The 27,943-nt window shown below is 43.3% G+C and overlaps 2 protein-coding genes across 5 annotated transcripts in view; one reads left to right on the top strand and one right to left on the bottom strand.

The window, feature by feature from the left end:
* ccnt2a (cyclin T2a) overlaps positions 1–4,651 on the top strand; it is a 12,090-nt gene extending 7,439 nt beyond the window's left edge. For 2 of the 3 annotated variants that reach the window (XR_012597050.1, XM_074658183.1), the window contains exons 9-10: positions 1,349–2,627; positions 2,795–4,651. Coding sequence is in view for 2 of the 3 variants with exons in the window: in XM_074658183.1 (XP_074514284.1) it covers positions 1,349–2,627; positions 2,795–2,868 (1,353 nt within the window). In the remaining variant the exon portion in view is untranslated. Of the gene's footprint in view, positions 1–1,348 lie in introns of all 3 variants that reach the window. The other variant, XM_074658182.1, reaches the window with a different exon arrangement.
* Positions 3,460–27,943, bottom strand: map3k19 (mitogen-activated protein kinase kinase kinase 19). Of its 2 annotated transcripts, none has more exons than XM_074658164.1 (16): positions 27,314–27,943; positions 25,823–26,017; positions 23,949–24,109; positions 23,562–23,677; positions 20,951–21,132; positions 18,878–18,938; positions 17,395–17,482; positions 15,373–15,498; positions 14,261–14,418; positions 13,374–13,408; positions 11,013–13,241; positions 8,809–8,913; positions 8,374–8,612; positions 7,469–7,721; positions 6,584–6,792; positions 3,460–6,198 (listed from the first exon to the last, which is right to left on the bottom strand). In XM_074658164.1, the coding sequence occupies exons 1-16, from the start codon at positions 27,500–27,502 to the stop codon at positions 6,066–6,068; spliced, it is 4,479 nt and encodes a 1,492-aa protein (XP_074514265.1). In that variant the 5' UTR covers positions 27,503–27,943; the 3' UTR covers positions 3,460–6,065. The 2 variants fall into 2 exon arrangements, with proteins under 2 accessions (XP_074514265.1, XP_074514266.1); XM_074658165.1 differs by having other exon boundaries at positions 15,373–15,495.

Raw genomic sequence — 27,943 nt, 5'->3', positions numbered from 1 at the left:
TGTTTTTGTGTCTAAGTGACTAAATGGGGACAACAATTTCTGTAATTGGCCCAGTATCGAGGGATAACAGATACAGGAAGTTGTAGCATTTATTCACAGACAAATAAACTGTACCAATGCCACCAACAACCCACACTCACCGCCGCCACACACACACACACACACACACGGTCTGGGGGGACACTTGCTAAAGTTACGCCGCACTGACAGACCGTGCGTGTGCGTGTGTGACACAATGGCGAGCACGAAGCCACCGGGGCAACGCTAGAGCTGCTAATGTAACACAAACGCACGCACAATTTGTCGGACATTCGCTATCTTTACGCCGGGCAGACACACACCTCAGGACAGCCGCAACGGGGAATTGTTCTCCTAAGTTTAACGTTACCAGCTAGCTAACGTTAGACTGTTTGATGTTAACGGTAACGTTACAGTTAACGCTTGCTAACGAGTCAGCAGCTGACGTTTGCATTTACAGTGAGTGAGCTGACGGTAACGTTACGTTAACGAGGAGTCAAAACTCTGCAAAAAGCTCAAATCATGTTACTAATGTTAACCACTTATTTATTTACTTACTTGCTCCTCTCTTCATCCCTCTCTGGGTAATAAGGCTGCAATGAGATCTCTCCATCTAATTTTGTTCGTGGCAACATGCTGCTCCTCTCCCCATGACAGGAGCATCTGGTCAGCAGCTCCTCCGGTTCTAGTTTTTGGGGGCCCTTGTTTTTTGACCAAATGCTATTTCTGTACACATTCAAAATATTTTAATTTAACGTAGCTGCATTGTTAACATCAAAATAAAAACGCACCTGCAAATTCGAAATAATATAAAACAATGAAATAATTTTTTTTAAGTTTGGGAGAAATTTAAAATTAATGAACAAAAATTAACTTGATGTTTGATTTATGTTAAAGGTCACTTTGAATGATTAACTCATGATAATATAGAAAAAATAAGATTTTAAATTGGTCCGTAATTAATTTCGGGTCAGCTTAGGTTGTATTTCTGGAGGGTTCCGGGAGGATGGTGAAAAACGTTAGTTGAGAGCCCTGATAACTTTAGCCCACTGCTAGTGTTAGCGCCCAGTTTTGACTTTGTTTTTCCTCCAGCTAACACCATGAAGTGATCATGACTTTGACACAAAAAGGGTCTACTAGTCAGTTAGACACAAAAACATGTGAAAATGGGGTCCAGGTTGAAAAGTTACCCTTTAAGTGCCAAACACAGTAAATGTCTACAGTATAGGAACTATAAACTACACCACAGGTTGGCAAACAGTGTGTTATCGCTAACGTCTTATTGCTAACTAAAACCAAACTCTTAACAGTGTCTCTTTCTATCCCCTAGGCAACACAAGCTGCCAAAAAGCCCAAGGGTGACAGCAGTCAGTTGTCTGACAACTCCTTTGCTGGGCCTTCCATGCTAGATCAAGGTGATCTAGCACTCGGCTCCAACTCCAGTTTTTCCAAAGCGAGTGCCGCCTTCCCCGTGCCCCTGCCTGGCCAGGCCGGAGATGCACCCCTGGCTCTGGAAGCTTTGGCTGGCACATACAACCCAGCTAGCCACAGCGAGTGGCCCCTGAGCAACCAGAGCCAAACGGGGTACCCTTCCACCTGTATAAAACAGGAACCCCTCAGCATCCCTCTCCAAGAGCCCACGTTGTCCTTGCAGACTTCCTCTTTGCTTCAGCATCCGCCAATATTCAAGACTGAGAAAACACTAGACTTCATCCCTGTCAAACAGGAACCAAAAGGAGCTGGTGGGAGCGGAGGGGGCAAGCATCAGCCACCACCTCAGTCTGCCTACCCCCCACCAGCTCAGCCTCCTCCACCACAACCGTCTCCAGCTCAGAAGCTGTCTCTGGACAAATACAGAGAGAAACACGCTGCAGAGCTGGCCGTGTCTGGACAGAAACGCGGCCAGGAACAGCACGGAGGAATAATGGATTGTGACGGGAGGGGGGATATGTTATCTTCCTCCTCTTCTACCTATGCACCATCCTCTGCGAGCCAAGTAGACCATAGAAAACATACACAGCCCCACCAAACATCCCACCACGGCGGTGGGTGCACCACTGCCTCCCCAATGAAAATGAAAGTCCCCTCCTCCTCAACTTCAGGGCAAGATCGACGTCACCACGGCGACAAGCGGGACAAAGGCTCGCTTAAACTCCGCCTGGCCGTCCCCGGGTCCGGTGGCAGCTCCCAGCTGGATAAACCGAGCAAAGACGAGCTCAAGATGAAGATAAAAGTCTCGTCGTCGGAGCGCCACAGCTCGTCGGACGAAGGCATGGCGGCCAACAACAGCAAGAGCAAACATTCCAGCCCTCTGGTGAGCAAGGAGAAACAACACCGCGGAGCAGATCACAACCTCCACCGGCACCACAAGCACAGTCACCCTCATCCGCACACGCACAGCGGGAACGGCGGCGGAGGCCCGCTGCGGGGTCCTCCAGGACTGGTCAGCATGGATGGGACCGCGCTCGCTCCTCCCGGATCCACCTCCCTGTCGTCATCGCGCAAGAGGGCGTACCCCGAGGCCGGCCACAACCACCACCCTCCCTCCTCATTCTCCACCTCATGCTCCAAAGTGAGCAAAATCTCCAAGGGTGGCACTGGTGCTGCAGGTACTACATCTTTTTCTTTCCCCTTTCTTCCTCCTTGCTCCTCTCCTGTACTGCAGTGTGTCTCGTCTGGCTTGCAGCTCTATGGCTAACCTCCCTCCTCCCCTCCCCCTCTTCCTCCTCCTCCTCCTTATTCTTGTTTCTCCTCCTCCCCCTCCTGTCACACCCAGGTGGGCTGCGGACCTCTCAGCAGTACCCTCCTCCTAGTGAATCGCCACATGAAGTGGGAGAGCAGAGACACTGAGTCCACCGCTCTGCAGCCATGGACCAGCACATGGAAAAATGGCAACAAAACTACCCACAGCTCAGACTTTTGAAGACTATGCTCACCTCCCTGTTAAGTGCCCTAAGAAAATAACTCATGATAAACCCTTTACCGAAAGGCAGAAAAAAAAACGTATCTGCAAAAAAAAGAAAAAAAGATAAGTATTGTTGGACTTCTCAATATCTGAGACAAGAAAGATGAAAAAACATTATGCTTCCTGACTGTCAGATCGCTGGGCTGTGATGCTCAGTCCTGTCTTTCTGTTAGTGTGTTGAATTGCTGCTTGGTTCTCCTTCCTCCTCAAATGAGTCTAGGAACGTGCAAAGGTGGGTGTGTGTGTTTTTTTTTTTTTTTCATCGGGGGAGGGAAAGTCTTCCCTACATTTCAGATCTCCATACGGGAAAAAAAAGTATTACAAGTACTATTAGAGGCATGGAATGTGCACTTTTCCTTCTATTTTTTTTAACGAGTAATTTAATTGAATCACATTTATGCGGTTATACAGAGGAAGCCTGTGACCTGGGCTGGAGATGAGTTCAAGTTCTGTTTGCTGGCATTCCATTTAAGTACTGTTGATGGATGCAGAGGTTTTTTTTAGTTTTTTTTTTTTTTTTTTTAGGCGTAAAAGTTTCATCTCCTCAATTTCTTTCTTGTCTTGATTTCTTTTTATACTTCAGTAACCGTGCGTATGATTTGCATGTTTCAATCATCAAAGGGATTTAAAAAGGAGAACGCGTACTTGCTGTTTACAGAAAGTGGAGATACATGTACATACGTTTTTGTATGTTTATAGAAAAAAAGAAAAAAAAAAGCTATACCATGACTACTCAGGTTTGGAGCTGCTTGTAAGTATAACAAGATAACTATAATACCTATAAAAGACTTATTTTGTTGATCAACGGATGGAGGCATCATCGGGTGAATGATTGCAGCATTCCAGTGGTGTGTGTGTGTGTGTGTGTGCTTCGTACGACCTTCCTACGGGGGGTGCTGTACTGTTATTTTCCATCACGGGGGGATATCAGTCGATGCCCTCGGTTAACACAGGCACATCCGACACCTACTTATCACATCAGAGCGATGCAATTTGTACCAAAAATTATTTTTTTTTGGACCTATAAGTAGACCTTTAAGCTGGATGCCAAAGGTTGTGCCTCAAAAAGAAAAAAAACTGACAGACAGTAGTAGTGTGCTATTAAAGTTTACATAACCCTTTTTACTTTGAAGTGCATCAGATGTAATTTCATGACATGAAGCTGTAGCCCTTAGATGTCAGCCCATAAAGGGGGATACATGTAAGTATTATTCAACCAACCATTATCACAGTACTATATATTTAAAAAAAAAATCTTGTTGGCTCAGTTCCATCCCAGCAACAGTTGTCAGAACAGCGACCTAATTGGCCATATGCAACATGACCCTGCTGGATATTTTTTTTGGTGCGGATGCACCAATAGATTTTGTCACTGATGTCCTTATTTACATTCACAGCCATGTACCTGTCCAGACACGTCACATCAGTTTCCCTACATTAAACTCTACATTGTTCCCTAAATCTTGACACAACCGTCCCCTCTGTTCCCAACCGGGTACCTGGCTGCATTGTTTGTACCTTCATTTAGAGATTTACAGTTGGGCACACAGAGCCAAAGTAACTGTGGACAAATACGCATAACCCCACTCTTTACATCCTTTTTTTTCTCTTTTCATTTCAATATTATGAATAAACTTCAAAGTTGCCACTACCCTGACACAGTATAAACCCTGGTTGTTGCTGTCATTTTTATTATGCATACAGTATATCCATATTACTGGAGTTTAGGAGGAAAGAAAGTTGCATATTTTGTAGAATTGAATATGATGAGACATGCTTGTATCAGTGGCATGTTCTTAGGCACAACTTTACACAATCATCATCAGAGGAAAGCTAACAAGAAGTAGTTCACATTCTCAGCATGGAAGAAATGGAGGTTTTGCTCCAGGGATGTCGTATTTCTGTAGGCCGACCGAGGCCTATTGAAAGAGGCTGGGTCACACGTCATTAACGCGTCATATCTTTGGGGCTACAACACATGCGCAGTAAAATCTGGTCTGCATTCGCCGAAACTGAGCCAAACGCAACGCACTACTGCAGCTTCACTTACAATGCGCATGTGTCATACCCCAAGACCCATGTCCGCCCGTAACCCAGCCTCCTCCAATAGGCCTGGAGGCCAACCAGGAAGTTGGCATCGCCCCGGGTTCCCTAGACAAAAAGCCAATACGATTGTTCCATTGGGTTTTGGATTATTGCAGAAAATAAGCTCTGTGGCAAACAAACGTTAATGATACTTGCACGTTTTGTTCAGCAAGATAATCTTCACAAATTAACACCATTTATGTTTTTTGAAGTGTGAATGCAATCTCCAGAAGTAAAAAAAACTACAGGCTGTGCCGAGGCTGTAAAAGAGGACGAGTCGCCGGGATGTTTAGTAGTCTCATTTAGCCACTTGTTAGCAACCGCCTTTTTTAAGACACATAAAGGCTTCAGAATTCAAAAGTGGGATATTTACTAATGTATTTTATGTCATAGAACAAAACATTAAAATCTCTTCAGCTTGTGTTAACCACAGACCTTATTTCAGACATCCAACTAAAAACCCATTGAGTTCCAGACGACGGAACCGGAATTGCTAAAATCCCAACTCATTTCCGGGTTTTAGGACTCATTCCTGTATATGGATTAGACACATTTGATCAGAACCTACAGACAATCACACAGCAAAGAGACCTATTACAATTAAGGTATTTATAAGATTGGCACATTTATAAGATTGCTGTAGGAAATACCCAAAGTCGGTAACAAAAAGCTGGCATCTATCTGTTCACATCGTATAGGTTCTGTTAAAGTTAAATGTATAAAAGTGCTCATGTAGTTTCTTAAACTTCAGTTTAATATACAAAAACTAGTTTCTGCTCCTTGATATACTTTGTAGTTTCCAGGAAGGTCTGGGACACAAGTCCAGCGCCCCATGCTCCCAAACATACTACTAATAGTGCGTCACTGGGGATGTGTGGCAGCCAGGCCCTCAAAGGGTTACAAAAGAGCACTTTTCTATGTTTTGAGTCGTCAATCTGAATGAAATCATTAAAACATCTCCTTGAACTCAAAAACATTGACGTCTTAGTGTAACTCGTTAACCACACAGTCCCTCTGGGTGACCACAGCATCCCTTTTTCTGTGTTTCCCGAGAGGTCGCTCCAGTCTCACTTAGGGGGATGAATGAATGCTTCAGCAGCTGGTCTGCAGATGGCCGTAGTCTCTGGTCACTGGAGTTGAGATGAAACAAAAATAGAAATAAGGGAATTTATTCCCAAACATGACTATAAATAGAAAAATGTGCACTGGATTGAACCCTCTAACTTGATTAGTTTCAAACTTAAAGGGACTGTTTGTAACTTTTTACACGTATAAATCATCTTGGGTCGGTGTCCCATGCGCGCTCCCGTGTGGCTACGCTGTTCAGACTCAGACTCCAACACAAACTACACGGAAGCACCAAAACCTCAAAGTTGTATTGCTGTTAACAAGCCATTTCTGATTCTTACAAACAGTCCCTTGAAGTATGTGTTTTATTACAATTAAATCAGGCATAGATTCGGAGGGTACGTTACCGCATGAAAGGGATTAGGTTGCACAGACGACGGTTCTCACCTTGTCAAGCTGATTTTTACAAAATCCTTGGCGTTATCCGAAAACCCATCCGGCAAGGAGGGCATCAACCCTCTTTTAGCTCCGATGTAGAACAAGGCAGCCATCTTGTCCATGTGTGCCAGCGGTGGTTTCCCTGTGGCCATCTCAAACACTGTGCAACCCACACTCCATATGTCTGACTTCCTGCCATATCCTGTCTCATTGATAACCTGAGGAAATGCAAAAGATGGACAGAAGGACATTTTTACGTTTAGCTGATGATTAAATAAATAGAACTTCAAGGGGATAGTTTGGGTGTTTTGAAGTGGGGTTGTGTGAAGTACTTCTCCACAGTCAGTGTATTACCTACAGTAGATGACGTTGGTTTGTTTTGTGTTATTGTGTGACTGGTTAGTTTGGATTCACCAAAGTCACACAATAGCACAAACCAACTAACCGATCGAGGCAGTGGTAGACCAGCAACTCCTGTGTTCTGCGAGGTAAAATTACAAGTTTTTTCAATGGAGTCTGGTGGCTTTAGCGAGAGCATAGATGGATAATACGGCTTCAGTTCCCAGTTAGAAAGGGCTGTCTGATTGCAAGGTATAGCAGCGGAATTATTGTAAATACAGCGTACACTTAAGCTGATATTGGGTTTTTTTGTTAGATGGCTAAAATACGTTTTGCCACTGCCCCCGTCCACAGCAGTACATTGCTTTGCTTCCGTGCGGTAACTCCGGTCTGCTTCTCCAAACTGGGGGCGTGCCGACCGTGATCTACTGTAGGTAATACACTGACAATGGATAAATACCTCATACAACCCCACTTCAAAACACCGAGCTATCCCTTTAAGTATTTCAAAAAGAGCCAACTTCACGGGGGTGAAAAGACCACTACTACATCTACCTCTGGTGCCATCCAGTAAGGTGTGCCATGGACAGACTTGAGCAGATCTCCACTGTTGCTGGCAGTGTGGTTCAGGCAGCTGAGACGGCGCGCACAGCCAAAGTCTATGAGCTTGATGACGCCAGTGGGCATCAGCATGACGTTGTTTCCCTTCAAGTCGCGATGAATCACCCTATTCACATGAAGGAAGGCCACCCCTTCCAGGATCTGATGGGTGTATAGAGCCAGGACACGCTCCGGCAGAGGACCAAACCTGAGGGGCAGTAAAAAGGGACGTGTGTTAAAGGTCCCATATTGTAAAAAGTGAGATTTTCATGTCTTTTACATTATAAAGCAGGTTTAAGTGCTTTATAAATACTGTTAAACTATCAAAACGCTCAATATACGGAGAAACACACACAGCCCGTATTCATAAAGTGTACGTTTGAAACAAGCCGTTAGGATTTCTGTCCATTTGTGATGTCACAAATACACAATATATGATAGATCATCACACGGTTTTAAACATAAATATTCTAAATGTGTCCCAGTTTATTTCCTGTTGCAGTGTATGTAAATAACATCAGCTGACAGGAAGTAAACATGGATCCAAACTGTCGCATAGCAACGCAATTCCATTGCAATTCTGTTGAAATGCACTAAAACGGAGCTTTTCAGACAGAGGGTAAATACAGGTATATTCAGGCAGACAGTATAAGGAAAAAAAAGTTGTTTTTTTTAACATTACAGCATGTAAACATGTTCTAGTAGAAACACAAAATACAAGTATGAACCTGAAAATGAGCACGATATGGGGCCTTTAAAGGCGTTCATACAGACATTTGTTGAGTAAACCATCTGATATTCTAAAGCTCAGTGTCTCAACAGAAACTTCTGGGTATAGTTGTCAAGCTGTTGCGAATAACCTGTGAAGGATGCTGGCGATGGATCCTCCCGGGATGTATTCCATGAAGATGGAAACCACATGCTGATGAAGTGAGGTACCCAGGAAGCCCACAATGTTGCTGTGTCTGAGGGTTTTAAGCAGCTCTACTTCCCCCTGCAGACGACCGTACTCCCTCTTTGCAGCGTCGGGGTCAGAGGCATCCAGGCTCACCTGCTTCACAGCTATCAGCTGGCCCTGGCTGGTCAGGCCGCAGTAAACCTGGTAAGAAGGCAGCAGCGATCGCCAGGGTTATTTGAGCATCAGTGTCTGTGCGGTACGTATAATGTGTTGAGTATTTTTGTAAGATTAATATAGAGTGCATGGTGAATAGATAACATCTAAGGACCGCTTGGTTAATTTTTTTAGCAACACGAGAGCATGCAAATTTTCCTTATTTTGTCATTTCCATACTTACTGTCCCATAGGCTCCCCTGCCGAGTACTTCACCCTTTGTCCAGGTGATGGCGTCATCTACAACCAACCCAGAACCAAGCAGAGCAGCACTGTGTGTTGAATTATCCTGCAATAAAACACGCAGAATGAATACTTTCTATTTTACAACAAACATCTGGGTCTTTGAAGCTTTAGTGGATCAGAATAATTTCAGTTCAATCAATATCTGTGAACATGTGCTCCTCTCTCTCAAAGCCCGAAGCCAGAGAAGTAAGTCTCAAACTTGTGATGTCATAGGGGATAAAGTCTGGAGCTGCTCCATAGACAATGAATGGGAGACTGATTTTGTGAACCCACAAAATGTTTATCTTTGTTATACCCAAATGAGCTTTATTCTGTTGTAGTGTTCTCAGTTGTGAAACAGAAAATGTTCCAATATACTCAGAACATTCTCCTGGGTGCTCTCAGTGTCATCTAGAACATCTCTCCCCATTCATTGTCTATGTAGCAGCTCCACACTTTATACCCTATGACTTACTAATATTTTTGGACTGTCTTAGACCATAGGAATAACTATGAATTTTGAAAATAGGCATAGTTCCCCTTTAAGTTGGTGAGGGGGACTGAACCTTATGTTTCACTTTGTAAAAAAAAAAAGCTAGGCCCTTGCCAGGGTTATATAACATGGCAAAAATAATGTCTTGAATTGGTCCAACATGTTGTGTAGACCCCTACTAGAAGTTAAACCTTAATGTCTTAATGGAATTTATAATGTGCGCAGCAAAGTAGCCTATACATTAATAATAGAACCCTGATGCAGAAACAGAACTGTGGCCCTGTGCATGTGGAAAAGTTTATACTTTTGAATCTTGGTGCGAGTGAAAGTCTGTTTAAGTAACTATTAAAGGCGAGATTGGGAGCATTTTTATTGCCTCCACACGGCTCTCAACATGGCGACGACTGAGCTGATGGCTCGCAGCTAATGGTGCTAACAGTTAAAACAACGACAACCATGCTGACAGAGCTAACAGTTTTAACCTGAAAGGTAACTGGAGGGTGGACCCTACGCTTCCGCAACGACACCGTCAGTTGGGATGGCGTTATCAGCTGTAACCACCGTATGAGCGCAGTGCAGAGCGGCGACTGTGTGCTAGCCAATGGGGCACGCTCATGCACTAAAAGCACATACGGCCAGCCCGGCTATATCAACAAAGCACGGAGAAGCTCGGAACACACAAAGAGAGAGAGTGACTTCATTCTCTGCTCGGGTAGACATTACTCCACTATAGAGTGCTACAGGAATGAGTCCTAAAACCACAAAAGGAGTTAGCATTTTAGCTCTTCTGGTTCCCTCGTCTGGAAGTCAATGGTTTTTTTTAATGTTTTTTTAGTGAGATGCCTGAAATAAGGTCTGTTTAACACAAGCTGAAGAGATTTTAATGTTTTGTTCGACGACATAAAATACATCAATGAATACCCTACTTGTGAATTTTGAAGCCTTTATAATATGTCTTAAAGGCGGTTGCTAACAAGCGGCTAAATGAGACTCATTAAATCAAACGTCATCACGTCGACTCGTCCTCTACAGCCTCGTTGTGTATACTCGCTCTCATGTGACCGTGGTGTAGTTCGCCTACAGCCTAACGTTAGCTTTTTACTTCTGGCGATTGCATTTACATTTCCAAAATCATAAAAGTGGTGTTCATTTGTGAAGATTATCTTGCTGAACTAAACGTTTAAGTGTCATAAACATTTGTTTGCCACAGAGCTTATTTTCTGCAATAATCCAAACCCCAATGGAAAAATCCTCTTGGCTTTTTGTCGATGGAACCCTGGGCGATGCTAACTTCCTGGTTGGCCTACACAAATACGTCATCCGTAGAGCACTCTATATCTTTACTTAGCAATAGTTGTTTGCTGTTATATTATTGCTCTGGATATCATATAGAGCACCTTTAACTATATTGCAAATTAAGGCTGAAATTAACTTCCACAAAAGTCAGACCCTACCTTCAGCCAAAAGAGAAATTAAAATACCCTCCCCCTTTTCAGACCGCCCCTAATTATTTTCATACAGTTCTTAATATTTGTAGAGTTATAAAAGAACATGATTGAATGCGTTGAGATAGTGTTTGTATATGTGCAGTTCATAATCATGGCCATAATGACAATGCTTCTTTCGTTTTCAAAAGAACAGTTTTGTTACTTTTGACCATAAAAGTTTACCTCAGGTAGTGTATTCCCTCCTGATACGGGATCGTCTCCTCTATTGGACTCCAGGTTTTCAGGGCCTATGGACACATCCCTCTCGTCCAATGAGAACAGCTCCTCTGCCAGACATTGCAGCAGGTCATCTGTGAGCGGCCCGTCCCCCACCTCATCCAGGAACTTCTGGTAAACTGGTGACACGACGGTGTGGCTGCTGGTGCTGCTGGAAGAAGTCCAGGTGTTGATCTTCGGCTGTTGGGGGCTTTGAGACAGCACAGGCTCAGGAAGTGCTCGGTTTGGGTTTCCTATTTCTTGCATATTCATGAGCGGGTGACTATAATCTTCAACACAAGATAAAGCTGCTGGCGTAGTCAATGTTTTGTCATCAGATTTGATTGTTTCAGACCCATAAGAAAGAGCCTCCTCTATGGTAGATAACAGAGTTTCTTGATCACTACAATGACAAATGTCAACATCCTTAGAGAGAACTACCTCAGCCTCTGTGTGCCCATCCAGTGTAGGCGTATCCTTCATTTTGTGTGTGCCTTTCCTAGGTGTGAGGTGAGGTTTCCCCCTAGAGGATGCCAGTTTTGGTTTGCTTTTTGCTGAAACCGCCACAATCTCCCCCGGACATCTCCTCTGTGCTTGTTTCAGTGGTCTGTGTTTGACTTTATGGCACTGTTGTGTCTTCCTGGGCGGAGCAGACTGCACTTGTCTGTCCTTCGCTTTCTCACAGGAGCTGGAAACTTGTAGGTTATCGTAGATGGGACCGGCAAACATCTCGTAGATGGCCGGTCCTTCGTCCCCGCTCTTTATCTGCTGAAACATGTCTTTGTAGGTGACGAAGTCCACGGCAGATTTAGACCTCGGTGCGCCCGCCGGACCGGGTCTCTTCGACTGCCTGACGCTCTTCAGCTCCCTCGCTGGTGGATGCTGTTGAGCTCTGTTGCTGTTGTCAGGATTTGCTCTTTTGCCCTGATCGATCAGCTTCTTTCGTGGTGATGGGGTGTTGCAATGAGCCCCTTTAACAGATTTAAGTTTTGACTTTACTTTTGCGACTGTCTCGCCACTAATTATTAGCTCAGGGCTTTTCCTCGTTTTGTCTTTAACTTGTGGGGAAAGTGAGGAGTGCCTCAGATTTCTTTTGGTCTTGTTACGATTTAGGATGCTTCGGTCTTTGTTCGCTAGTACGTTGAAGGACTGCTGGCTCGTTTGAATGTTTACTCTTAGGTCACAGCTCATGCCGGTTCTTCTCTCCTTGTTCCGGACAGGCTTTAAGGCTTTCGACAACATCCTCCCATCTCTCTTGGGATCCATGTCTGACTGTGGAAGGTTTACAGCCGGCGCAAATAATAGAATTTTCTCCTCAGTAGTGCTAGAAGTTGACTTTACATCCTCCCTACGAGGGATTGGGTTATCTACCCGGTTTCCTTCACAACAGGAAGCATTCATTTCTGTCTGTTTTATATGCTGCAGGTCATTTCTGTAAGTCTCTCTAGAGGATGTAATAACATCACCTTGGTCATTATTCATATTAAATGTTATCGCATGGCTAATCTCAGGCTCTGGGGTGCAGCCCACATTGTTCTCATCCTCCTTAGACTTTGATGTGATAGGTATTTCATTGTTCATGGTGTCTCCTTGTTGTGCATAGTTACATTTTATAAAGGACTGACTGTCGACAGGCTCCTTTGTGTAATTCATATCGGTGGCTCTGCCTTCACAATGAGAGTTTATAGCTTTTTCGGTGCTGAGAAGATCAGTTGTACGATTGATAGGCTCTCCATCCAGGTGATGTGCTGATCTGTGGATCGGTGGAATGTGGCCGATCCTTGACCGAACTTTAAAATGCCGCCGTGTCTCCCCAGCCAAATCAGTCTCAGCGGAGCTCACATCGTTCGAGCACGGCGACAACCTGTCTCGAACAAGCTCCAGACCTCCTGAAGCTCTCCGGCGTACATCCCTCTCATCATCCTCATCCTCCAGGTCGATGGAACTCTGGCTGCTGCTGGACCCGCTCTCCTCGCTACCCCCCTTAGTGGTCAGAGGGCCAGTGCGTGGGCTGCCCCAGGACAGCCTCTCTCTCCTCAGCCGGGTCCTGGAGCAAAGGGGGCTGCGGGTGATGGGCTTCAGGGGAACGTGGTGCTTCAGTGCCGGCAGGACCGCAACGTCCCTGGGCCGGCTGCCCAGTGGTGCCAACAGCTTGGGTGTTCTGGGATGCAGAGCCGGCAGGGGGCCCTGCAAGAACTGCACAGAATACGGACGGATTCAATGGTTAGGACTTGTGATGTAGGTATATGGATGGAAAGAAAAATTAATGTAAGTATGACAAGACAAATGTGAAGGTGATATAAGGAGGTATTTTCGGTAGAAATTCACCTTTTGTTCGTTTACAGTATCTTGAGAACCCAGTCCTGCAGACGGGAAGAGATTATATGTTTAAAACAACAGGCACTCAGGTAAACTAAAATTTGATTTTAAATACATTAAAGGTTGGTTCCATTATTATCATTATTATTTTTTTACGGTAGTTGTATGTATCATTCTGTATCTTTCAAGCTTTCTTAGGTTTTCAAAGCCAAACATTCAACTTCTATTTTCCCAAGCCTTTCTAAAAACTTTTTCCCACATGACCTGTCCACCATGCTGTGGACGCCATGTTAGTTAGATTCCAAAAGGCACACAATAAACAAACTAACTGATCGAGGCAGCGGTAGACCAGCAACTCCCGTGTTCTACGAGGTAGAATTACAGTTTTTGTCAATGGAGTCTGGTGGCTTTGAAGATGGCGATACAAGGGCTTCAGTTCCCCATCGGAGAGGGCTGTCTGATGGTGAGGTAAAGCGGTGACAATATTCTAAATATAGCGTACACTTGAACTGACATTGATTTTTTTTTTATTTGGCTAAAATAAAGTCTTTCTGCTGCTCCCTTCCGCAGCCGCTTTACCTCACCGTCAGACAGCCCTCTCCGACAGCGAACTGCAGCTGGTATATCGCTCTCTTCAAAGCCACCAGACTCCATTCACAAAAACAGTCATTTTACTTTGCAGAACGAGAGAGTGTACATACAACCCCACTTCAAAAATCTGAACTAACACTTTCAGTTATTTCCAAACTTTGCACAGCTAACGTTGACTCAGCTAGTGCTAGTGTTCACATTATTCATAACCTTTTTATTTAGCTTTATTTAGCTTCATGATTAGCATACCTTTGGTAACCTACATCACTAAATGAGTGAAAGCTTTAATAACAACATTTACATACGGGTCTGAATGTGTGCTCTGGCCTGCATCATAGTGTTTGAACACAGTAGTGGTTCCATGATGCTGGGGGCTGACTGGCTGAGCTGGCTGGGCTCAGCCACAGACAGCAGACCAGAGGAGGAGGATGGGGATGCAGCAACGACACTTCCTGTTCTCTGCCTGTGAGGGACAAATCAAAATCAGACTTTTTGTTTTTTTGTGTGAATGCCACAAATTTACTGTGTACAAAAACGTGCAATTGTTAGAATATGGAAGGGCAGTATTTTCAGTTTATTTCATTCAGTGTTTCATTTGCACCTGTCACATGAGGCTGGCAGTATTTTTCACAGCTCCACTCTCTTTGTTGACAAGCAGGTTGAAGGCCCAGACACATCAACCCCGACAACAGAGAACTAGCGCTGATGAAGGCCGCCTGTTGAGTCACGTCGCCTTTGTCTTGGCCAAAAAGTTGCACTCGAACACACCGCAAAGACTACAGCCGTCGGCCAACTACCACGTACGTTCTGCTCCTATGTGAGAGGAAATAACTCTCCACACCAGTAGGTCAAGGTAGTCTGTATTTGTCATTCAAAAGGGGAAACCGGAAGACCGAGGACTGCGAATATACAAGCCGTTGTTGTGATACGTACATGAAGCAATGCGGCTTCTGCCGACCATTTTCACACCGCTTTCACTCACCACTTAGCTTCATTCCAGATGGCCATGTGGTTGTGAAAACATCTGTGTATTGGAATGATCAGATGAGATGAAGATGAAAAGTGAGAAGAGCCTCCTGTGTTTTTTCTCTTGACTTTACTTGTTGGCTTGCTTTCCACACTTCTGTTTCTCTTCTCGTGCACTGATTCATTTAAGCTGAACAGCCAATCAGAGTGATTTCCTTCACTGACGATTCAACATGCTGAATCGGCCGAAAAATCTCGGGCAGACTAGAGCCGACGGTGTGGGACACATCAAAGAAAAGTAGGCCGTCAGACGCTCACCGATGGCCTGAAACTTTCCGACCGTCGACCATCGGCTTGGCGTGTCAGCGCCCTGACAAACTGTCAAACTGCTATTGATTGTTTTTTCTTAAGTGATGTCAAACGCCTGAATAAGTCCAGTTACAATATGTACCTGTGTTTAGGGGGTACTGGCAGACAGGAGGTCCTGGTACTCAGCAAACCAGGTGATGGAGCAGGATCCAGATGGCTCCAGCGTCTGCTGTTGTCGCCCAGGCTCGGCAGAGACAAACCTCCTCTGCTGAGCGGAGCAAGAGAGAACACAGAAAGGTATGTAGTTCATTTGACCTTTGACAAGAAGAAAGTAAATGTATAGGCCACAAGGAGTTTGTTTAGGCTCAGCTGAAATTACAATGAGTTTTATTGCCTTGTGCTGAAGTGAACATGCAAAAAAACCCTAATTTTCTCCCGTCTCTCTCTATTACTGGAAGCTGATGCTATGAAATTAGAGACCTGCTCAAAGACCTTTATTCTCCTCGGAGAGCTTGGACTTGAGTCAGTGGTGAGAGCGCCACATAACAGACAATGAGCTGATTCACCAAAGCCCTCTCTCCCCCCCGTCCCTGTGTTTCTAACCTGTTTGGGTAGAACAGGTTGTCCTCTGGACACAGTGACAGGTGCCTGCATACAGGACAGGAGTGTAACCGGAGAGGATGCTATTCTACTGGTTGGTGTTGTAAGAGTCAGTTGTTGACTAGCCCAGGGAGAGTGTGCTGTTTATACAAATGAGAGGGGAGGGGGGGGGGGCTGTTAACTGTTAACTGTACACACATAAAATGTTGGTGTGTACACAACTGTTTGTGGTTACGTATGAACAGATGCCGACGTATTCACATGTCTGCCCTGTCAACACTATCAGCTTAGTGCCACCAGCTTGGTAAATTATCGTTTCTTTATAACCAATACACACTCATGGGAATGTGTGTGTTCTTGTTTTTGCTACATAGTGAGGACCAAAACAAATTTTTAACCAACGGAGTGAGGACATTTTTGTAAAGTGCAGACATTTTGGCTTGTCCTCACTTCTTTAAAGGCCTGTTTGAGGGTTAAGACTTGGTTTTGAGGCTCATGTTCGAAATGGGTTTAGGTTAGGGTTAGAGTTGGGGTTGGGGTTAGGCATTTAAATGGTTAATCATACGAGGGTTGCATCCAAGATTCCATGCTAACACGCTATTTAGTACGCTAAAACAGTATGTGTGATTTTTTTAGTATGTCTGAAACCTTAGTTTTTAACCAATAGTACGTGAATTGCATACCTATTCCGGTAAATTATCACAATATTCAAACACTGGACACTACGCCGGGATAAATATCCCACAATGCAATGCGGTAGTAACGACAACGTTCATAACAGACAATGACAGACAGTTCTGTAATGTCAATAACGCTTCAATTTAAGTGTAAGTATAAGATTCCACTTTGCTATAGGCGTAGTATTTCATAACTTTACTATTATATATATAGTAAAAGTAATAATAAGGAATTATATAATGTAATGTAAATGAGTAATATAATATACTTAATGATTCTCACAAAGTGTTTGGTCACATGAGGTTGGTACGGGTTACCATGGATACATGTCTCCAACCGGCAAGGAGGCTCTCAGCAAGTGACGTGGTAATAACAGTGTCCGAATAGATCCCCCCCCCATCCATAAATCGATCAATGCTACTTTAAAGTTGTGGGAAAATTCTGATCTTAATTCCAACTGTACATGTGATCTGCTTTGGGAAAGCAGGGATTATCCAGTTATTTGTACATGCTCATGTTTCTTTCAGAATAATTCTAATCTGATTAGAATGATGCAGTTAACAAAAGTTTTTGTAAAATGAAAAGGATCCTGCACACTTCCGCTCTATAACACCGTTTCCCAGCCCTATGGTGCTCTCTTTTGTATGTTTTTTTTTCCCCATACAGAATCACATACAACATATGAATTAAAAAAAACAAAAAAAAACATGGAAACTGAGAAAGAGAACGTTATACTTTTGTATTACATAGCCTACGTTAATTAATAGGTAACCATATGCAACCTTAAGGTTAAGGAGCTGGGACTGTCAATGAGGGTCCTCACAAAGATAGAAGTACAGGGATGCGAGTGTGTGCGTGAGAGATTGTGGGATGTCACCCTGCCCACCTGCTTCCCCTCCCTGCGTCCTGGTAGGCTTGCCTGATGTCTCTCAGCATTTCCATGGCGTTTTGGAAACAGAGGGGGATTCCCTTATCTGCACACACACACACACACACACACACACACACACACACACACACACACACACACACACACACACACACATACAGTTATACCCACCAATCCTAAATCCATTGTATTCTCTCTGTGTTCACAGTTACACACACGTTTAAAACTCAGTTTACATATACCGTATTTCTGACCTGACAGAGGCCAAATGTTGGGTAACATTCAACTGATTTGTTCAGAAAAGTAAACAACAAATGCGGATACAAAATGAATGCTTTCATCACAAAAAAACTAAACTAAACAGCAGTAAAAGAAACCTGATTTCAAATTGCATTCCCTTAACTGTAAAGTGTTTTTTGAAGCAGTTTTATAGGCTGGAGGTTCATAAATGCGGAAGTTTTACTTTTACAAAGTTTCTGAAGTTCATGTAGCAACCGTATTAGTTGACAGTAGGGCTGTCCTCGATCAAAGACGTACTTAGTCAACTAACAGACACACTAAAACTGAGTTTCTCCACAGAGAATAACATAATACCAGAGAAGTGCTCATAAGTTTCTTGGAAATAAGGCATTCAGCATAAGAAAAGCATAAAAATTACCAATTAACTAACGAAATTTTAGTCGACTTAGACCAAAACAACAAACTAATCGACTAAGAAGGGGCTGACCAAGTTGACAGGCTACAAATTTGCTGTATTTCTCGATTTCAAAGCCTGCATCATTACACTAGAAAGTGCCTTGAGGTTCATAGATCATACAATATTAATACAATATTCATATACAACATATTGATAACTTGTCATAGAAAAAAACAACAGGCATTACCTGTTTCTGAGCCTGCTGGTCCACTCCGCTCCCATATCGACACCACGTTTAAGGATTGAATCAATAATTGATAGCTCCTCTCTCTGTCTATTTCTTTATTTCTCCTCAACCTAATGATCACAGCTTTATTCTGTTTTTGCTGTCTGTGCTCTCATCATGTCCATTCCTTCCTCTTTTAATGATCTGCTCAGCCCTCTCTGCGTCTCAGCCCATGCTGTTGTGGCTGAGGTACAGGACCGGCAGGCAGGTTTCTCAGCTGAGAGGTCGTATTGTGTGTGAGACCCCTCCCACCCAGTCAAGCCTCCCTCACTCCCCTCCCTTTAGAAGGTGACCTGATCTGATGGCCGGTTTGGGAGCTGACTGGTATATATCTTTGCCACTATAAAGGGACCAATAGTTTGACCTGTTTAAAGTGGTTATTTTGTATCCAAGACACCCATGTCCCCTCCTTGTGTTTTCTCTTTTAGCCCTTTTGGACTACATTTTTGATCCTTCTCTAACAAGCCTACAAACGAAAGGTTTCACCCCAATTCCATACATTAAGGGTCCACACCTTAGCCCACTAAAACTCCAGGAGTCCTTGAAAGAGTTCTTACCTTGGCTGAGGCCTTTATGATGGTCAGATAGAGGAGGGTACCCTGGAGACTCCAGCACTTCCTGGAAAGAACAAAAGTGTGCAATTTATTATATGTCCCAGTCTTAAAAAAAAAAACAGAGGATGGTAGAAGTCAAGTCCCAGTACTGATGTTAGGGCAGATGGAACTCAGTGTGATTTTTTTAAATTCAAGAAACAAAAATTGACAAAACTATAACGTTAACACCATTAATTTCTTTAACGGATTAACGCAACTTGATTGTAGCGGTCTGAATTTTAAAGCTAGAGTGAAGATACTGGTATCAAATGAAACTAGAAAGACTGTCATGGCCATGTTCAAAGGGGTCCCTTGACCTCTTTTATGTTAAATGCAGTACCTGGGAGGTTTTCTGGACAATATTTGTCATTGTTTTGTGTTGTTAATTAATTTCCAATAATAAATATATACATACATTTGCATAAAGCAAGCCCACTCCCATGTTGATGAAAAGTATTAATTCTCCCTTTAAGGTACAGATAAAAAAAATCTGAATTAATCGATTCATTTGCGATTCATTTGCGATTAATCGCGATTAACTATGAACAATAATGCGATTAATCACGATTAAATATTTTAATAGATTGACAGCCCTAATATATACTCCAGGTTGGAATTAATAATGTCCTTAGTTCGTCTTGTATTAAATGTTTTAACATGTTCTTAGTTATGCGGTGAATACTTTCTCAAAGCTTGTCCGGAATGCAGAGCAGGAAGAGATTACAGGAAAAAAAAAGCAAACCACAAAGGCAAGCATTTGATATTTTAATTGTTAGTATGATGGAGCTTTTGCACATGTATGGAAGCAAAGCTTTAGATTTAGATTTGGCCCTCTTGGTGGTTTGGAAGACAACGTAAACATTACATTTTTAGTGTTTTTTGACTTATTCTAAGTGAACCTGTGGTATAACGTGTATATTTTAGTAGGTTTAATACTGTACATGTACACATACAATACAGTTGAGTGTGTCAGAGGGCCTCTGAGACACGTATACCACCTGCTCTTCTCTTCCAGCTAACCAGCTGCCCTGCTTGTCTGCTGCATCTATAGAGACACCCTTAATACGGTAGTATGGCAGCAAAGTGTCAGCTACCCAGAGCGCCCTTCCTCCACGCACACACACAAACACACACTTATCTAAACAGCCAATTACTACTTCCACATTATTTGTCTTGTGACCACTCACTGCTAGTCTGCCTTTGTGTCTGTTAATTGTGGCTAAATGAGAGCAACAGTGAACCGCACAGACACTTGCATGCTTAAAGCTGCAGTCGGTAACTTTGAGCAAATATGATAAAAAGCTATTTGCCAAATCTGTCACTATATCCTGACAGTAGTGCATGAGACAGGTAATCTGAAAAAAAAAATCAGGTTCCTCTGTGTCCTCCTGTGTTCTTAATTACATTTGCAAGATTTCCCCGCGACCGAAGGAGAACAACCAATCAGAGCTGAGCAGTCTCGTCAGCAGCTTTCAATCACTGCTCGCGAAACTCGCGAACTCGTCAAGCTAGGCAGCGCTGATCAAATATGAATCAATATTATGTTGCTGTAATGCCTAATTCTCGCATCAAATGTTTTCAGAAACATCTTGTAGAGTACTGTTTAGCTGTAAAATGAGAAAGTTTGTGACCTCGCCGCAATGTTGAAAACAGTCGAGCCTAACCCAAGCACCGCCCACCGGCCAGAGCAAGGTGAGAAATAGGCATTACAGGAACAGAATCTTGTTTCATATTTGAGTTTCACGAGTTTCGCGAGCAGTGATTGACAGCTGCTTTAGAGACTGCTCGGCTGGGATTGGTTGTTTTTCCTTTGTGCGCGGTGAAATATTGCAAATTGCCATTTGGAGCACTAGACGAAGGAAGAGGGACATGATTTTTTCCACAGATTATCTGTCTCATGCACTACTGTCAGAATATAGTGAGCATTTAATAACAATCATTTTTATCACACTTGCTCAAAGTTACCAACTTCAGCTATAAATCTGGACATTTCAAACAATTACTGAATTGGAGCGACCTCTCTCCCAAAGCACTTACCCTCGTGTGGCTGTATAGCAGAAAGCCGTGCTGATGGGTTGGTGTCTGCGTAGGGGAGGCAGCAGTCGACCGGTTAGGATAAAGGCTCTCAAGGTCCAACTCTACGTCCGAATCGCCAAACTCTGAGTCCAAATCCTGGCATGAGTAGTTGTCAAGTGCCAGGAGTGAAATGGAGGCAGCATCTGCACAAAATCAGAAATAATTCTAACCATTTGTGGCCTGTATTGACACATAAAGAAGGATAACTGCTTCTCCCAGTTACAAGAGGAGCAGGTAAAGAATTTTAAAACCTCATAATCCACGTTTGGGTGCTCAGGGTCCACACCCCTGGACCCTGAGCTGTTTACACAAGGTGAGGAAGTAGAAGTGTTCGAAAAGTTCCGCCTTCCTTTGTTTCTTTTTCATCTCTCTTTCTCCATCCTCTCTGTGTCACCGCGCTTCTGTATCGCCATCCTCGATACAAACTCGGACTCACACACTCTCTCATGAAGGCTCTCAGCAGCGTGCTCGCTCAAACATACACAAACAAGCCTTTCTTGTACCCTCCCACATAAGTGCTGGCTTTGAGTGCTGCTGCAGAGGTTTTACTCATTAATGAACTCGGTATGTTGTTTGTGTGTACGCCTGTATGTGTGTGAAAGAGAGAAAAAGGTGTGTGTGCTTACACTTAGGAATAGGAATAGGAAGATATATTTAGAAGTGTGTACATGTGTGCCTATATGTGCCTATATATACGTGTATGCTTTGTATTAAAGGCCCAGTTTAATAAGTAACTGATCAATGAATCAGTAACCAAAGTGAAGCCGACAACATGAGGTGAAGCAAGCAAGTGTGAGCAACATTTGTTGATTTCGTGTGATGAGAAAACAACAATACGAACTGAGAAATAAATATATTTGTTACTTAAGGTTGCATATGGTTATCTATTGATTAATGTAGGCTATTTAATACAAAAGTATTACGTTCTCTTTCTCAGTTTCCATGTTTTGTTTTTTCAATTCATGTGATTCTGTATGAGGAAAAAAACATACAAAAGAGAGCTCTGTAGTACTGGGAAACGGTGTTATAGAGAGGAAGTGTGCAGGATATTTTTCATTTTACAAAAACCTTTGTTAACTGCATCATTCTAATCAGATTATAATTATTTTGAGAGAAACATGAGCATGTACAAGTAACTGGATAATCCCTGCTTTCCCAAAGCAGATCACATGTACAGTTGGAATTAAGATTAGAATTTTCCCACAATTTAAAGTAGCATTGATACATTTATATATCCAGTGGTGTAATGGTCATTGGTGGGTGTACTACTCGGTAGACATGGGTAGGTTACAGAGGAGGAAGTGGGTATACTCTCCTATATATTCCAATGCCTTTTAGGCTGACAGATGGGTATACTGGAAACCGCCAGGAAAAGAGGTGGGTATAATATACCATCCACTACACCACTGACCATATCTGACACCATGCGTGAAAACATTTTGTATGAATACATTCAAATGTGTAAAAAAACGTTCTTAACAAATTCATTCAAATGTTTGAATCTGTGAAAAAGATATCTGAGCAAATTCATTTCATTTTTGAATCCGAAAGAGATCCGGAGATCTGTAGCTGTGCGTGACAATTTGTGAAATGTTTTCACACATTCAGATAGTGATACACAGCTACAATACTTTTGACTGGGGATGCACCAATACAACTTTTTTTCAGACCGAGTACAAGTACAAGTTCTTACATTTGGGTACTCGCCAAAACCGAGTACCGTTACGAGTAGTTCTCTGTGCCAAAAGACCCTCGTTAACAGCCAGCTGGAGAGCGTGAGCAACACACGGCAGGCTGGGGAGTCACGCATACGAGGCGGTGCGCCGGACGGCTCTAGGTCGGCTTGGAAAGGCTCAGGGGGAAGGTGCTTCCCGGGCCGTGGCCAAAGTGTCAGCGGGGCAGACTGTCCTTAGTGCGCCCCAACCGCGTCGTGCACCCAGGGCAGGGCTTGTTCCACGTAAAGGCGCCAGGGGTCTGTGGCGATGTCTGCAACCCACCCAACCCGTCTTGAAAGACGGACCAAGGAGTCTAACGCACTCGCGAGTCATAGGGTGCAAGCAAAACCCCATGGCACAATGAAAGTGAGGGCTGGCGCGCGCTGCCTGAGGTGGGATCCCAACCCCGCGGGGTCTAGCGCACCACCGGCCCTTCTCGCCTGCACCATCGGGGAGGTGGAGCGTGAGCGAGTCAGTAGGACCCGAAAGACTGTGATGAGAGGTTAAAGTGGTATCCGAGCCGTTGTGCGAGTACGAGTACGAGTACAGGACCGAAAGTGCTTTCAGGACGCGATACCCGAAAGCACTTTGAATTGCCCTGTTGTTGAAATGTGCTATACAAATAAAGCTGCCTTGCCTTGCCTTGCCTTACTGGTATCGGTATTGGTGCATCCCTACTTTTGACCATATTTTGATTCCATACTAATTATCTATAATACGAGTGACCCCTTTCATTATATATATAGTAATTTCATCCATGCTTCTTCTGTGCGGGTGCGATTGAAGTGTATGTAAAATGTCCCGTTCATGTTGGAAGTGTTGGCATGTGATGTGTTTTTTTGTGTGTGTGTGTGTACCTGTGTGACTTAGGGCTTCAACCATCATATGAATGATCTCCTCCTTCAGAGGGCTGTTGATGTTTGCAGCGTAGTGGAGAGCAGAACAGCCATTGTGGTCTCGAACCTGCAGATCACTGATGGAGAAGTTTAAAGACAGATGGAACGTGTGAGTAGACAATTTTTTCTGCCTCCCAGAACAGAACAGAACTTCAGATATTTAAAAATGGGTTCCCCTTGGCATATACACTTCCATTTGGTTTGTTAATGTAAGCAAAATGTTGTTACTTGATGCCAAAGCAACATTAAGCCTGGCTGGAGCACTCAGTAGAATTGGAGTATTTCAATTTGCTTGTCTGTACATTATATAATTCATATATCAAAGCATGCATGAATGTGTTTTCTTACCCCGAGACACCTAGCAGCTCCTTAACCACTTCCACAGGTCTGTGTTCCCATGACAACGGTGTCGCTATGTCCTCAAACAGGTCAATGTCCCTGACGGCGAGCATCAGGGCCGTGACGCCATCACAGTTAGGAACATTCACATCCACTCTGTCTGTCTGAGCCTGAGACATGCAGACAGACAAAGATACACACATATTACAAATATGAATTATACATGGGAGCTAGCGCTCAGTTTGGAGTAACGTACAAAGTGCTGAGGTCACAAAAGGGGGATCATTGCACATATACATATACACAGACAACTCATATTTAATGCACTGCAGCCTTATGCATAGCTATACTTTTGGTTTGAGGTCAATTGTAATTTAAAAGTTAAAAAGTTATAGATAAAAGATTTTTCTAAAAAATTGTGTACACACATAAGCCCCAAAAAGTAGCAGCTTGGAGTTTTTGGTTTAGTTTTCAGAGACAGAATTGCGCTGGAAGTAGAACTAATTCAATCTAACTCAATCCAAAAACAAAAAAAATAGTATAAACATAAACAAAACTATATATTATTATTTTTTTCCATAATTATTGGCAACATACAAAATGTATCATTTTGTTGTCAAACTGAATGAAATGTTATGTTTTGAACACAAACAAAACAACTTCTTTAGGTTTAGGCAACAAAACTACAACTTCTTTAGGTTTAGGCAACAAAACTACAACTTCTTTAGGTTTAGGCAACAAAACTACAACTTCTTTAGGTTTATGTAACAAAACTACAACTTCTTTAGGTTTAGGCAACAAAACTACAACTTCTTTAGGTTTAGGTATCCATCCATCTGCAACCGCTTATCCCGTTAGGGGTCGCGGGGGGGCTGGAGCCGATCCCAGCCGACATTGGGCGAAGGTAGGGTACACCCTGGACACCCTCGCCAGTCCATCGCAGGGCTTACACATAGAGACAGACAACCACAATTAACCTAACCTGCATGTCTTTGGACTGTGGGAGAAAACCCACGCTAATACGGGGAGAACATGCAAACTCCACACAGAAGGGTCCCAAGCCGGATTCGAACCTGCAACCCTCTAGCTGTGAGGCGCCAGTGCTAACCACTGCACCACCGTGCAGCCCCTAGGTTTAGGTAACAAAACTACAATTCTTTAGGTTTAGGCAATAAAACTACTTTGTTAAATTTAGGGGACAAGATCATGTTTTGGCCTAAAATAACTAGTCTACGTATGAAAAATGAGAGTGAAACTTAAGGTTGTGAACACAAAAACAACTACACGTTGTTGGTTTCACAGGGGATGCGGACCTTGTGTTATGTGTACCATTCATCACCGTTGCCCCCGACCACCACCCCATATAGAGTTTCACGCTTAAACTAAAGCGCATGACTTCTGCTTCTGCTCCTGTAATAATTACTACGGTCACTAGAGGTCGCTGTCGTCTTCTTTTACTCCTTCTTTTGGTGATCGCCCATGAATCAATGATAAAACCACCTAGTGGGTGTAGCAGGCCCCTACTGACCCATATCTATGAGGCTTATAACCACTGATGACACCTATTTAATGACCTGATAACAGTCTAACCAAATGGCCAAACAAGCTCCCCATAAATCTGTAAGTTGTTGATGCTATTCTCTAACTTTTCTGAAAAGATCTTGATTAAATCCCAAAATACCCTTCTTCAGAGGTTTATACATATTTTCAGTCAGGCATCCACGTAAATTTAATGACTGATACGATCAATACATCTGATCACGTATGGACAGCACACATACCGGTAAACATCAACCAGCCCGGTTGTGTTTTTCTAATATAGAAACTTAGTTTTTGCCGTTGCTCATCAGGGAAATCCTCTACGTCTCGCGAGGGAGTCTTACCAGCAGGGGCTGTAAGGAGTGCAGGTCTCCCTGCCAGGCAGCCTGGAGCAGCTGTGCCTGGGGTGGCAGATGAGGCCTCGACATCCATCCCAACACATCCCCCTGGAGCTCAGGAGGGGTTATGTGGAGCGCTGTCTGCTGGCTGCTGTTACACAGGGTCACATCGGCTCCGGCCCTCAGCAGCCGCTGTACTGCCTGTTAACAACACCAGCGTGTAACACAATAAGCAACACACATAGACAAGTAGTAGACTTTGATCACAAGTTGGAGTTGGTGAACTAAAAATTGTGGATCTTGTGAAGCTACATAAATTATCTTTATTGATAAAACATGATGTAAATGTAAATACTCAATAAATCAGCTGTAATTTAAAGCCTTAGTAGGCAGAATGTTTTTGGCATCATTGGGCAAAATTCCATAATAACCTTTCAGCATATTGTAATTCAAATGTTCTGAGAGAAAACTAGACTTCTGCTCCTCCTCATGACTCTGTTTTCAGGGTTTAAAAAAATCAAGCCTGTGACGGGAGACTTTGGCCAATCACAGGTCATTTCTTTGAGAGAGCGTTCCTATTGGCTGTTCATTCAACACGGAGGCAGCTGTCAATCACTCGCAAACTCCGATCAAACGGTCAAACTTGGCAGCGCTGATCGAATATTAATTAATATTCTGTCACTGTAATGCCTATTTCTCATGTAAAATATTTCCAGAATCATCTTGTAGTGTACTGTTTAGCTGTAAAATGAGAAAGTTTGCTCCAGCTGGTGGGCGGTGCTTGGTATTTCCCTCAACTGATCTCAACATGGCTGCCGGGTCACAAACTTTCTCATTTTACAGCTAAACAGTACACTACAAGATGATTCTGAAAGCATTTGAGGAGAGAAATAGGCATTACAGTAACATAATATTGATTCATATTTGATCAGCGCTGCCTAGTTTGACCGTTTGATCAGAGTTCGCAAGTGATTGACAGCTGCTCAGAGACGGCAAGGCTCCAGATCAGCTCTGATTGGTTGTTTTCCTCCAGTCTGTGAAATATTGCAGATGCCATTAGGAGCACCGGAGGACATATGATTTTTTGCAGATTACCTGTCTCATGCACTACTGTCAGGATATAGTGAGTGTTTTATAAAAATAACTTTTTTTTAAATCATATTTGCTCCGTTTCTACCTACTGCAGCTTTAACGTGACTCATCTCACTTCACAGGGAATCACAGGGGAGAGTGTCTCACCTGTGGTTACCGGTAAGTCATATGCTTGTTTTGAACAAGCACCCCCTCCTGAGAGGGTGCACACGACTATAAACAGCAGGTCACGTGGACCTAACATACACATGAATACATGCTATTGTTATTGATTGGAAAAATACAACCAGCCTGACAAACATTCTCACCTGTAGAAATTTTCCAGTGATGAACGATGGACTGATGATTACACAACAATACACATCCACATGTCAAACTCTTACTCTCACATTATACATAACTTACCTCAGTCATGCCCGAACGACAGGCAGCGATAAGTGGAGTGGATCCTTGCTCCTCCTCATCTTCAGTGTCGGAGACCTCCGCCTCTTGTCCGAGGCTCACAACCAGGACTTCTTCATTTTCCTCCTCCTGCTCTGTTTTCAGCATCTCACCCACACTCCTTTTCTCTCTTCTCCTCTCGCCTGTCTCCATAGTTTACAGGATCACAGTCAGATCTGTGTGAGGTGCAGCCAGACAGAAGAGCAGCAGGAAGTCTAAGCGGTAGGTCAGACACGGCTTGACCTTTTTTTTTGTTGTTGTTGTGAAAAAAGAGATAAAAAAAGATAACTGTAATCACTGCACCGATATATGTGATGCAGCTCTCTCAGCTCGGCTTCTCTCGGCTATAGTCTGTATGTTTGTGTGATCATCGCTGTGATGTAAGTCTCTAATGATCCACTAGTCCCAGCAGAGACAGACAGAGGGCGTGATAGGAAGTATTCTCTTACACTATTACTGCTGGTGATTCACAATAATATACAACTCTATGCTTTAAAGCTGCAGTAGGTGAGATTGGAGCAAATATGATTTAAAAAAAAGTTATTTTTATAAAACGGTCACTATACCCTGATAGTAGTGCACGAGACAGGTAAT

This window comes from Sebastes fasciatus, chromosome 14, assembly GCF_043250625.1.
Source record: "Sebastes fasciatus isolate fSebFas1 chromosome 14, fSebFas1.pri, whole genome shotgun sequence".
NCBI classification, from domain to species: domain Eukaryota; kingdom Metazoa; phylum Chordata; class Actinopteri; order Perciformes; family Sebastidae; genus Sebastes; species Sebastes fasciatus.
The sequence above is the reverse complement of the archived record's forward strand: the minus strand, read 5'-3'. Positions and strand labels throughout refer to the sequence as shown.

Coding starts and splice junctions, on each gene's coding strand:
- map3k19 (XM_074658164.1), bottom strand. CDS start 27,502: ATGGAGACAGGCGAGAGGAGAAGAGAGAAAAGGAGTGTGGGTGAGATG. Junction 17,483..18,877: donor TCATAAAGGCCTCAGCCAAG/GTAAGAACTCTT, acceptor GTGTGTGTGCAG/ATAAGGGAATCCCCCTCTGT. Junction 6,793..7,468: donor CTTACTGGATGGCACCAGAG/GTAGATGTAGTA, acceptor GCATTTCCTCAG/GTTATCAATGAGACAGGATA.